The sequence below is a fragment of the Rhododendron vialii genome, chromosome 5a (genome assembly GCF_030253575.1).
Source record: "Rhododendron vialii isolate Sample 1 chromosome 5a, ASM3025357v1".
NCBI classification, from domain to species: domain Eukaryota; kingdom Viridiplantae; phylum Streptophyta; class Magnoliopsida; order Ericales; family Ericaceae; genus Rhododendron; species Rhododendron vialii.
This window is the reverse complement of record NC_080561.1, coordinates 42,968,881-42,981,636: the sequence shown is the minus strand read 5'-3', so window position 1 is coordinate 42,981,636 and position 12,756 is coordinate 42,968,881. Positions and strand designations below refer to the sequence as shown.

General features: G+C 39.8%; 3 protein-coding genes across 5 annotated transcripts; all 3 read left to right on the top strand.

The window, feature by feature from the left end:
* LOC131326203 (uncharacterized) lies at window positions 1-1,451 on the top strand. The gene has a single exon (XM_058358867.1). It carries the CDS (start codon window positions 485-487, stop codon window positions 1,136-1,138), a length of 654 nt encoding a protein of 217 aa, XP_058214850.1. The 5' UTR covers window positions 1-484; the 3' UTR covers window positions 1,139-1,451.
* Window positions 1,452-5,029: 3,578 nt separating this feature from the next.
* On the top strand, window positions 5,030-6,522 carry LOC131326202 (calcium-binding protein CAST). Its single transcript, XM_058358865.1, has one exon. The coding sequence runs from the start codon at window positions 5,656-5,658 to the stop codon at window positions 6,259-6,261; it is 606 nt and encodes a 201-aa protein (XP_058214848.1). The 5' UTR covers window positions 5,030-5,655; the 3' UTR covers window positions 6,262-6,522.
* A 980-nt stretch (window positions 6,523-7,502) lies between these two features.
* Window positions 7,503-10,396, top strand: LOC131326201 (uncharacterized). Of its 3 annotated transcripts, none has more exons than XM_058358864.1 (3): window positions 7,503-7,735; window positions 8,600-9,314; window positions 9,714-10,396. In XM_058358864.1, exons 2-3 carry the CDS (start codon window positions 8,632-8,634, stop codon window positions 10,252-10,254), a joined length of 1,224 nt encoding a protein of 407 aa, XP_058214847.1. In that variant the 5' UTR covers window positions 7,503-7,735; window positions 8,600-8,631; the 3' UTR covers window positions 10,255-10,396. The 3 variants fall into 3 exon arrangements, with proteins under 3 accessions (XP_058214847.1, XP_058214846.1, XP_058214845.1); XM_058358863.1 differs by lacking the exon at window positions 7,503-7,735 and adding an exon at window positions 7,861-8,269; XM_058358862.1 differs by lacking the exon at window positions 7,503-7,735 and adding an exon at window positions 7,861-8,343.
* The last annotated feature ends 2,360 nt before the right edge of the window (window positions 10,397-12,756 follow it).

Sequence of the window (12,756 nt, the reverse complement as noted above, 5' to 3'; positions counted from 1 at the left end):
ACGTGGATTAATGCGGGAGTATAGCATGGACGGTTGCAACTGAAGCTCCGTTTCTTTCTCAGATCCTCCCCCAATAATCTCCCACCACTTTTATGTTTCAGAAGTCAAAAGTGCAACAATTTTGTACATAATTCTCTCTCCTCCATCCTCCCCTCATTTAAGTTCCTCACCAGCCAGCCAACTACCCTACGCCATCCCCTTCCTCCACTACCGCAGGCCACAGGCAGTAGTAGTAGTAATAAAAAGTTTGTTGGGGAGAAGAGGGTTCAGAGCCCTAATCTGTTTCTGCCCATTCATTTTGAGCCACGAAAAAATCAACCACCACATCATCACCGTCGGCCAAACTCTTGCCTCAGCATTTATTTCTGACAAAAAAATTCCCCTGTATCAGTAGTACTCCATCCTAGCCTCCTTCAAACTCCTCCATTTGATTTGGTTAATTTTCCGGTCAATTACACTAGTAGTATCTCGGGGTAAAGAATTTATGGAATTAGAATCTACTCCTTTATCCAAGAAGACGAATTCAATGGCACCCTCTCCTCCTCCTCCTCCTCCTCCTCCTCAAACCAGTCGGAAACGCAGGAGAAACATATGTTTGGTAGTGATAGCTGTGATTCTGGGGCTAGTATTGCTGATGGTAATTTTGGGGCTCACTGTCTTCAAAGCCAAACATCCAGTAACCACCGTCAATTCCGTGGCTCTGAAAGATTTCGAGTTCTCTCTCAACTTGGCAAAGCTGGGAGTAAACCTAAATGTCACCCTCGACGTCAATCTCTCCATTAAAAACCCTAATAAGGTGGGATTCAAGTACACCAACAGCTCCGCGTTATTGAAGTACCGCGGCCAAGTGGTCGGCGAGGCTCCGCTCCCGGCTTCAAAGATACCTTCAGACAAAACCGTTACTATGAATCTGACGCTCACTGTATTGGCCGATCGATTGATCTCCAACTCCAATCTTTATTCGGACATCATCTCCGGTACGTTGCCCCTCAGCGCCTTCACCAGGGTTGCAGGCAAAGTTTACATCTTGAAGATTATCAAAATTCACGTGGTTTCTTACACTACCTGCGACATTATCATCGATGTCATGAACCGGTCGGTGACCAAGCAGACTTGTAAATATAAGACCAAATTATAGATATAGAGAGAGAGGGAGAGAAGACATCTATTTTTCATGATGGACCTAGAGAGAGAGACAGAGAGCTGTGCATTGCTTGCTACAGTTTGATACACGTATAGCCACGTGTTTACTGGTTTTAATATAGTACTTATTTTGTTCTTATGCATTTCCTATCATTATAGAAGAATACGGTGGGCACTCTTTGCAGTTTGTTTTTTCCCCTTGTTTCAGCATGCCTATAGTTATTTATTCTGCTCATGTATTGTTGACGTATACTATATATTTTTGCTTTAAGATTTGTGTTCAGAGCAGAATCGTTCTCTTTTGTTAACTCTTTTGACTGGGTTAGATAATTGTGACAGCTACTACTGCTTATTCTACATATTATTGCTTATTGACACGAGTACACTATATGTCAAACCTCTCTGTAGAAAACAGCCTCCAATTGTGGCACGTTATTGGCTTCTCTGTTTCTACCAAGATCAACATCGCGATGACTAGGATATCATGCCAGTCTTCTTGACCTCTTTTGGAAATCTGAATATCATGTCACTCAGAAGTCTTTACTGGTGGTTTGATTTCTGGAATTCTTATTTATGCCCTTGCTTTAGTTTTTTAGGCAGGGAGGTATGTCATTCGAGTAATCCAAGACTTCTTGATTAGTATGGATGTCATTTGATCCGCAAATTTCTCATGAACATGTATTCTACTGGGCAACTGTTTTGACATCAGAGTCATACTAGGGTCAAGAAATTGCCTTTTCTGGTTGGTTAACTTTCAACTATAGGCCAGTGATGAAGTAGTCGGCGATTCTTACATCATAACATTGTCTCTACCATCCTCCTCCACTATTGTTCATGGACAAAACGTTGTTCCTCATCCCCAATTTACAATCTTGTCATCAATCTTGGAACCATGGACTCCCTCCGCAAGTCGGTCAAGGGTTTGCGATTTGACCTGTGAATCTTATAGGGTTTTTGAGATTTGGAGAGAGAAGCAGAGGATGAGATCAGGGCTGCAACCCTCCATAAGTTGGAGGAGGTGACGGAGAGATTGAAGAAGAGGATGCTGTCTCATATAGTTCGCTACAGTTGCTCGTCATAGTTTGACAAGTCCCCATAGCATTTTCTGTTGTAGCGAGACATATACCTATGATGTCGGGGGTAGTTTTAGAACTAGCTCCCTATTTCAGCTAAAAGCTAAAAGGAATATATCTGTTTCCTTTTAGGTTTATTTTTAGCAAAAAACCATAAATTATGTGCAAACATTATTTGTTTTTAGGTAAGCAGTGATTATTTCAAGTAAGCTGCCAAATAACCTGATTGTGTGTATAATACATGTTAGATGAGTATGGCAAGCGATGCAACTGAAGGGTGATCCAACTTGCATATTAAGTACATAACCTGTAAAAGGAATTGTGTCAATTAAGTAGAACCTTTTGCTAGTGGGGAATGTTTTTGCTTAAGTCTTGCTGTGACTTGTATTATCACACCAAAATCTTCCTTTTGCACCCCTTGAGTTAGTAAAAGCAAATGCCTATTTTGATGCAATTATGTTGACTGCAATACTCGAGGGAATCGACAGCTGGTAAACATGCAGAGTTGATGCACCATGGTAGAACCCCGGATGACAAAAAAACGTAATAAGAGTGGAATTTTGGTGAAATTTTCAGGTCATAACTTGGATACACATGGGGTTAACTTCGAGAAAGTTTGCTCCTCTTTTATGTGTCTTGTTGCTTCACCGAGTGAGGTCGGGAGTGTTAGTGTGTCTATGAAGGTAAAGCTTGCTGCTCCCTTATTGTGTCATGCTGCTTCACCAAGTCAAGTTGGGTGTGTTCATGCCGACGAGAATCTCCCTAAGGATCTTTATATTGCGAGTCTTAGGCTATAGATGGAACTTGGATGTGTTAAGTTAAAAGAACAGAAAGATAACAAGATAAGAGAAACTAGTCTTTGTTTATTTTTGGTAATATTTCATATTTTGTACTCACGAAATTTGAGCCATGTCCATCTTCCATCCTTTTAACAGACAATCCTCTTTATTTTTTACTCTATTTTTCTTTTCCGAGAAAGGGTATTCTCTTCTTCTGCTTTTGGGTTCGAGATTCAATTGCTCACAAGGACATCGACTGTAAGCTATTGGACCCTTGTAACTCCCAATTCTTTCCGATCAAGTTATTTTAAGTCTAACGTGTAGGTAAAAATGGACAAAGGAATTTACTCAGGCACTTAACCAGATTGCACCAAATTATAAAGACTACATGCTACTGCAGCATCAACTTCGTTCGACTCATCCATCTTTCCTTCAAAGAATCCTAGGTTTAATAATGCTCTGTGCTTCTATTGCTGGGTGTAGAAAGACTTTCTGGTACACCTTTGTTATTGCTGCCTATTCCATACGAGGTATTCATAATTCATCACTTACCAAAATCCAGAAAAATGCTTATAATGCATTTCAATGAAGAACTGTATTCCATTAGACAGATTAATAGAGAAGACACAAAATGGAAGCATGGCACTAAAACAAAAGAAACAAATGATTCAAAAGATGAAATATTTGGTAAACATTTGAGCGTGGAAAAAGTTTAAACTTGAAAGCAAGTAGTAGATGATCGCTAAAAAATTCTTAATCCTGATTCACAGAAGCAGGGGGAGTACAATTGTATGAATGCACACTGAAAAAGTCGCGTTCCTAATTATAAAGCTGCATTAATCCAATAAAACAAGCATACGATTTCTCATTTAATTTTTAATGGAAATAAAATGAAACACAGATGAAAACTTACCAATACGACATCTCATTCAATTCTCAGTGGAAATAAAATGAAATACAGACAGAAACTTACTAACTTCTAGCAGCAACAACAAAATTACAATGGCGAGAGAATTTGTGAGTGCTAAAGAATCCAAGGCATCAATGTAAGAATTTATTAGTACTATTAGTTCACAGATGGAAAATCTGAAATGCCAGGTAATGAGATTTTTATGTCTTCTACTCCATTTCACCTCTTTTTTGGAAGGAAGATAGATCATGCATATGATTTGCAGGAAAAAAGTGGAAAGAAGGATATTCCTTAGGTTCTGTTCTGGAACTAAAAAAAAACCCTTATTTTTTAAGAAGGTAATTTCAAGCTAAAAAATTATAGGTTTATTGAAATATAAAAATATGCAATATGGATCAGGATACTTTTTTTTTTTGCTAGACATAGAATAGTAGAGGTTAGTTGTTACAACGAGAGTTTAACACCTCTTCTGTGAGGATTCGAACTCAGAATCTCTCCTTTTAAAAAAAAGTAAATAGGCGTGGTGTTGGTTTAAGATTAGGATACTACTAATTACCTTAAAAATTGGTCAATTCGTTACTATATGTTACGAACCACATGGAAATGGAAAGTTAAATAGGGAAGAACATGGGAAAACAGAGTCGAAGTGGTTTCATGTGAGACTCACATGTGATGCCTTACAAAAGTCATCTGCTGTGTGAGTAAAAGCAGCGTTTGCTCCAAAAAATGAAAAAGAAAAGTAGCGTTTGCCCCATGTTCTCCACGTTCGGTGCCGGATGGATATATCCCACGTGGTACCTGCTCGGCACGTTCGGGCCGTCCAATATACTTTTGGATGGTTAGGATTGAAACCGTCCCTCTCCTCTTATCCTAACACTTTCTCTCTCATTTTTTTCTCTTTAAATCCTGAGCCATCCAAAAACGTAATGAACAGCTCGGATGCGTTGAGCGGACACCATGTAATATCCGCTTGGCACTGAAACCCCCCCTCCCTTTTTTCTCTATAAATCTTGGTACCCGCTCGGCACTCTTGGTACCCGCTCGGCACTGAAACAACCCCCCCCCCCCTCCCAACTAGTCTACGCATGAAAATAGAATGTTAGAAACGACTTGTTAATAAAGATGCTGGATCTGAATTGAATTGATAGAGAGAGAGAGAGAGAGAGAGAGAGAGAAGAATATGATTTTAAATACGAAATCGACTCATTCAAAGATGAGGTGCGTGAGTGAGGGGCAACTTGTACCAGATCAAAAGAGGGCAACTTATACGCATTTCGTAGAGGAGTACGACTGGCTGTAGTTTGAAGTACTCCAATTGGTAGCAGAAGTTTCGTAAACATAGAGAAAAGTCGTTTTTGACCAAATTGCTCAAAAAACAAACCGTGAGGGCTCGTCAAATGCGCGTCGTCTGTGTTAATATAGAGGCAGAGGAGCATCTTTCGGTCCCTTTCCCCTGCTCTAACTCAAATTCAAAATCGCATCATATACACAGGGAGATCAAGGGGCAGTGAGTGGTAGCCAGCCCTTTTGTTTGTTTTCCCCCTCCGTCCAAAGCTCGAAAAGCACCGATTTTTTTATTGCAATTGGCGTGAAATTGCAACTACTACAACCATATTAGCCGTATTTAACCCAATTTGTCCACAACTCGTTTTGAGTACCTTATAGGTGTCATTGCCCTGTCTCTCTCTCAAGTGTCTTCTCCTCCCAATTTTAAATCAGCAATTTGGTGGAGGAAAAGACGAGAGAAGCCATGGAAACTGCAGCAGCGGGAAGTCAGCGCAAGCGCAGCAGTCTCATCAAGGGGAACACTAGCTCATCCTCCTCGTTTCGGCTTCGATCCCCGAGTCTCAACTCCGTTCGTCTACGTCGGATATTCGATCTGTTTGACAAGAACAATGACGAAATCATAACGGTGGATGAGCTCAGCCAAGCACTCCAACTCCTGGGCTTGGACGCCGATATGTCCGAGTTAGACAGCATGGTCAAGTCCCACATTAAACCGGGCTCCATAGGCCTTCAATTCGAAGACTTCGAATCCCTACACAGATCACTGAACGACGCCTTCTTTGGGATCGATGAGGATATGGGCGTAGGAGGAGATAATGAGGAAAAGGCGTGCCAGCAGGCGGAATCAGACCTGTCGGAGGCATTCAAGGTGTTCGACGAGGACGGCGACGGCTACATATCGGCGAGGGAGTTGCAAGCGGTGCTTGGGAAGCTTGGATTGCCCGAAGGCAGAGAGATGGACAGAGTGGAGCGCATGATCCTCTCCGTTGACCACAACCACGATGGCCGTGTTGACTTCTTCGAGTTCAAGGACATGATGCTACGCACCGTCATCGTCCCCTCCTCTTAATCATTGTTAAAATCAATTACCATAGTATTACATGTATTTAGATCTCTCTCTCTCTCCCTCCCTCCCTTCAGCGTTTCCTCCTTTGTTCCTTTGGCTTTTTGCTCATCCTTTTTAGTCTGTCTGTCTGTCTGTCTACCTCTGTATCCATCATTATGGTGATAGTATATGTGTAGCCACCGCCTGGGATTATCTCAAGTGAAGTAAGCTAAGCATGTAATTTCAGTTTTAATCTTATAACATGTTATCAAATCTTCTATTCCATTTCTTGTTCGGATATCTAATTCTATAAGCTGCACGAATATAGATTAAACTAAAGAGTGTTTCTGCTCAAATCTTACGTACAAATTGCTGGCTGATAATCTTGATGGAAATGGTGCAAGAACTACCACGTCGACATGAGATGTTGTGGTAATAATATATACATATTCTAGTTGCTTGAAGATATAGCCCGTTGGAATTTCCAAATCACTACACACACACAAAATTATAACCCGTTGACAAAGCAGAATAAAGTACGGTGAATACTGGAAAGATTTTCTTGTAGCAAGCCTAATAGATTTGTGATTTAATTTCCTTAATCTTGTCTTTCAGTTTCTTAAATTCTTCCTCCGTTGCTAAATTACATATTTAAGCTATCACCATCAATACCTATAAGAAAATTGGTCCCCAATTCTCATCCTGGATTTATGAGAACAGCTACATGGGTTGGCGTAATGTTCTTTGTAATAAGTGATGTGTGGCTATCAAGTGCTGTTGCGTAATGCCTACTGAATAATTTTCGTATTTGAACCATTTGCATGGGTCTGTTGCTTTTGATTCTCTGAAATAGCTGTATGGAGGTTCAAAAAATCAAAATCTGCAGTTCTAATAGTTCAGTTAGAATCTGCGCTTGGACTACAGGTGCTATGAGTCATATGATAGATGTTCTTCATTGCTGCCAAGATGGTCCCCATGTGTATGATTGAATGGTAAACTATGGATTAATTAAGCATGAGTTTTTAAGGGAAATCAAGTTTGAGTTAAATTCACGAAGCATGTGGCCTTGGGATTGAGCCCTTATTTGTCAATCACCTGGACCACTTTCTACGAACAAGAACATTCAACTGATCCTTAACTTTCAAAGTTACTTTTATACTCCTACCAGAGAAAATTAAGGAAGTTGTTTGGCCTTTTCAACATTTGGTGATGAAATGGGAAGCTTTGTTTGATATGTACACATATCGTGTTTTGAACAATATTGAACCAACAACTCTGGTGTGCTGCTTTAATAAGCAAGTCTAGAAGATTCATGAACACATGTACCACGTACATAGCTCTCATACAAAAAAAGGAACTGATGATGCAGTGGTAGTTTGAAACGTTGTGTAGGTCATGTTAGGGGCAGATAAAGGGTTCCTCTCCATGTTTTCCCTTCTTGATTTTCTTTTTGTTTCCATCGCGCACACCGTCCGGTGCTTCCACAGTCATCAATCAGGTTATTGTTAACTAGCTAGCTGCATTTCTTTCTCTTTTGCGTATGTTAATAAGAACTAATTAGCTCGTGTCTTTGATCCTTATCTGAAATCTTTGCTCACTTTAGTCAAAGCTGTTTAAAAATGAAAGGGACTCGTAATTGCCGTGAATTTGGAGCCTACTACTAGTACATACGTAAAAATGCTACAAGTAGGGGGACCAAGTTCAACGAAGTTATGGCTGAAGGCGAACTCCATCTCATTTTATAAGCTGACAGTCCAAATTGATGACTAACTAGTTTTATTCACACAGGTGCATATTGTTGACTTTGAAATTACTTATCAAAATTTTCTCCACCCCACCCCCCTCTGTGTGGTTGTCACACCATCTCTCCACACATTAACCACCATGGGAACTCCCCAGTTCTGTTAATTGTAGCCGCAGCACCCACATATACACACCTTTGGGCATGAATCACCAACCAACACCAGTATTAGTCGCCCGCTGCCGACTCTTTTGAAAAGAAATCTTCTAGTACTTGAAAAGACAAGAAAAGGTAAGAAGAGGACAAGAAGAAAGGATTCAGTTGGTTTCCGGTGTTCATACAACTAAGATAGATAATCTGTGACTGTAAGTAGGCATCATTAACTTCTACTTAAAAATGGCATTTTTTTGATTTCCAGTTTGTTTTTCCTTCACTTTCTTGATTCATTTCACCCGCTTGGACCGGCCAATTACTGTAACTACAAATAGTTAGCATTTCTTTAAAAATTAGTTCCTTGGCCTTCTGTATTTCCGATATGCTGTTAAACCTGAGATCATGTATTAATTTTGTCAGGATTTGTTTCCTCTCTTTTCCCCCCCCTCTAAATATGCCGTTGTGCAGGTACACTGTCCCATTAATTAGCTTCCATCATTATGGAAAATAAGACATTGGAGTACTTAGGAAACCCTGATGATCATCAAGAGAGATTGATCACCTCCAGCTCTTTAGACTTGAACGACTCCTCTATTGAGTTCTTCTCAGAGGATGATGAAGAAGAAACCAGCTACATTGAAATAGCCCTTGATGAACCACTTGCACTGTCAATGATACCCCAGCTATGCAACCAACAAGGAGAAGGAGAAGGAGAAAACGCGAAAGCAAAATCAAAAGAAAAGAGTACTACTACCGGTGATTATCCTGATAATCAGGAATTAGAGTTTCGGATATCCTCATCCCCTCTAGTTTCAACATTCCCTGGCTTTCCTTCATCAACATCTCCCACCTTGTCTTCTTCCACCAACACCAATAATACCACCACTAGTACTAGTTCTTCCGAGTGCAGTCCTGCTGCTGCTGATGGGTATGCAATCAAATCTCGGGGATCACCGCCAAAAGGACATTCCAAGTTTTCACCTATGCCCATAATTGGTTGCACTGGTAATAACAAAAGAAAGAAGCAGTTTCCAGCATTCCACCGCCTCTTGAATGTCTTGCTTTCGGCTTTCAAGCAATCATCATTGGAAAACACCAAGGAAAGTGGCCGCCCTGATGGTTATGATGATGATAAGAAAACAGATTTGAATGCGACTGGTAGCTCGGAGGTCGTAAGAAACAGGTAAATTCCTTACAACTAATCAGTAAGCTGTCTCAGAACCCATAGATTTTCGATTAATTTCTTTTGAATATCATCATAAGTACTATTTTGTTTCTTTTTGTTTGCTGATGTGTTGGATGTGCGCATAGAGGCAGGGACACGTTACCACACCCAAAAGTCCAAAATGCACGCCAATACTAATGCCCTGTGAAATTTGCATGCACCCACTGCCTAAAATGCAACACACACGTGAAATTACTTTGATAAGTTCACATCACAGTTGGATACTACAAATAGGTTGTGTAGTCAGTCATATCTAGAAGATCTAACAATACATTGATTTTGGAAGAACTCCACCATTTGCTGGTTAATGACTTGTCTTTAAAGTTTTCCGATTATAAGTAGCCTTTGTGAATCCAGGAAAACATCAGAACCATTGACAACTGCAGTGAATAATGGAGGAGGAGGAGTCATGAAGTTGATCATAAAGTTCAAATCCATAAGCATCCGGTCGGGGGTGGCTTCATTTTTGAAACCCCAGCAGGGAGTGATTTCTCCTGGAGGCAACAACACTAGTCAACAGAACAAGAGAGGTCCAAATAAACAGAGACTAATTAAGAATTACCGAATAAGAATTATGAAACTGTTTGACAAACGGACCCCAGTAAAGCCAACAAACCGGCAGGAAGATCAGTCCAATTTCAATAGAAGCAGCAAGATGGACAAGTACTCTTTGGATGCAATAAGGGGGATGTTGGAGTCTTTAAGTGTGATGAAGATTGGGCGTAGCAAAGGCAAACAGATGAGTAAAAGCTGCTCGAATTCAATCAAGGCCTCACCAATTCACAGAGGAGAAGTACTAGTTCCGAGGGAAGTAAGGAAAACTTACACAAGAGACAACTCAGTCCAGGCTGCAATTGCACACTGCAAGAGCTCATTTGGCCAAATGAACCGCGGATAAGAATATATTTTTGTGTATAAGTATAATGTACCTCCAAGCCCCTCTTTGGCCTGGAATAATAGTTCGACTAGTGAAAAATGTCTATGTACTCTTTTTCCCACATGTAGAGCAGAACGGAAAGAGGTTTTTGTTTGCATTGTTGTCACAAGCAGCATGCAAATTGCAAATTGGGTAAGCATAGGATAACACTCGGCGATTTATTTTTTAACTCATGACTCATGAGTGTCCAAGCCCCCTCTTTGGTCAAAATCTACTCATGGCTAGATCTACCAAAAGGCTTTGGTGGAGAGGGAGAAAGAGACCGGTGTTGGTGCAAGTAGAGCATATGCAACTTGAACGTCAAGCTTGGACTTCCCATGGCCGCTTATGCTAATATAAACTGAGGCTGAATCAAGTATGCCAACCTAAAGCCCTGCCTGAAAGTATGTAATTTACTTGTACCGGGCTAATTTGTCCACACAATACATCATCCTCTTGTGGTTTGAAGACTAATCTGTGTAGTCCAGATCCAAAGAGACTTGTATAGGTGTTTACATACTGTACAGAAGTATGATTGGCTTATACTATGAAACATTTTCGATCGATGAACCGGTGATACTTCTTACAGCATGAAAGTCTGTGTAGTCCAGATCCAAAGAGACTTGTATAGGTGTTTACATACTGTACAGAAGTATGATTGGCTTATACTATGAAACATTTTCGATCGATGAACCGGTGATACTTCTTACAGCATGAAAATACTGTACAGACATCTTTGTTTCTCAATCGCATCGGCTTGCACTATGATTTTATTTTTTGAAGAAGCGCATACACTATGGTAATGTATCAGTTTTATTTGTTTGCGCATAATGACGTGTAAGTAATGAAGAGCGGAGCCTTATTGTAAAACAATACTACTCCTAGAAAATGATGGCAGACAAAAACAAAAAAGATGTTTTAAGTTAGTTTTGACTTCAAAGTTCTTGTTAACGTGTATTATATACTCGCTGCTATTTTATTATCCTGTTTTGTACATTTTCTTAATCATCTAGGGTCCTTTTTTATTATTTGACCAGATTATATACATGAAGCTCATCCCATTTATTACCTATTTTTATGTCCTCCTCTCCTCTACAACATTAACAACACATGCAACACAATATTCTCTTTCTAATTACTAATATTTTTAGTTTGTTATAATCCATAATAACAAGTATTGAGAGAGTGTCACATGGAGAGTAGCAATTTTTGCACTTTGGGGCAATAAGCAAACCCCAATCTCAAATATGAAGTACCAGAAGCTTCCCAATCTAAGTCACATAGGCAGAGGTGGAGCTGTGTGCAGTGGATGGCCCGTGCCACCTTCGGTTTCAAAAAAATACTTTACAATAATAGAAGTCTATACAAATGATGTAAAAATAGTGATTTCAAAAGTAAAAAAATTGAATCTTGAAAATAATGTCTCAACAGTTTCCATTTAAAGACCACGGGAAACTTGAATCGAGAATTTATTTTTGTAAGAAAGAATAAAATAAAGCCCACGATAAAGTCTAACTTTACTCTTAATCTTGCTTCATAATTTTTCGTGGAACATGTGATAATATAAGTGGAGTCCCATTGAACAATGTGATCCCTAATTCAAATCCGCACCTGGAGAAATATGATGGTTACATATAGTTTGCGGATTTGGTCGTCAGCAAGGGTGGACGGGTGCAGGTAGTTGGGGGTGGGTTTGGCACGGGCCACCCCAATTTGATACTGTAATAAGTTCTATTTACTCTAACAGATCAGGTGCTTACAAGTATTCAAACAACTTGATTCTTTACACAACTCAAGAAAAGATAGTACCTCAATTTTAAAGATGAGCGATTTAGATCACAAAAAAATCTCAAGGACTTTCATTTAAAGACTACAAGAGAATTCAATGAAGCTTTTATTTTTGTTTTAACAAAAAAAAAAAAAAAGAAGGTCTAGGACATATACAGACTTTGCAATTAACATCTTTCTTCATATTTTTACTAAAAATAACCAACAATGTCAATGGATTCTCATTAAACAGCGTCATTCAGAACCTAAATCATGGCTCTGTCATAGGCCATTGGTCAATTAGGCAAGTGGTGCGACAGGGTTGTGCATTTTCTGAAGCAAAGCAACACCAAGCGGAGGAATTGATTCTGATTTTGTGGGTCCCCACCAGTGTGGATAATCCAAACTGGAGCAGAAATGATTCGGCGAGAGGCTTCCTTCTTTGTTACTCCATGTTAGTAGTAGTAGTATTTACATCTCATATGAGATGATGATCGAGTAGAAACACAAGACTACAAGAGTGGATGTTTCCAGGAAGCAACATATATATATCTCTTCAGCTTTCTCCTTTCCTATTAATTATCAGATCAGAAACAGAGTGCTCCCTCCCCCAACGCTAGCTTCTTGTGTAATAGTGGAGTATTACGTAAAATTGGCAGTCCTGTCTGACTCTTGGGTAATTGAGGTTGGTTAGTTGAAAAAGTAGTTTTTGTTTCT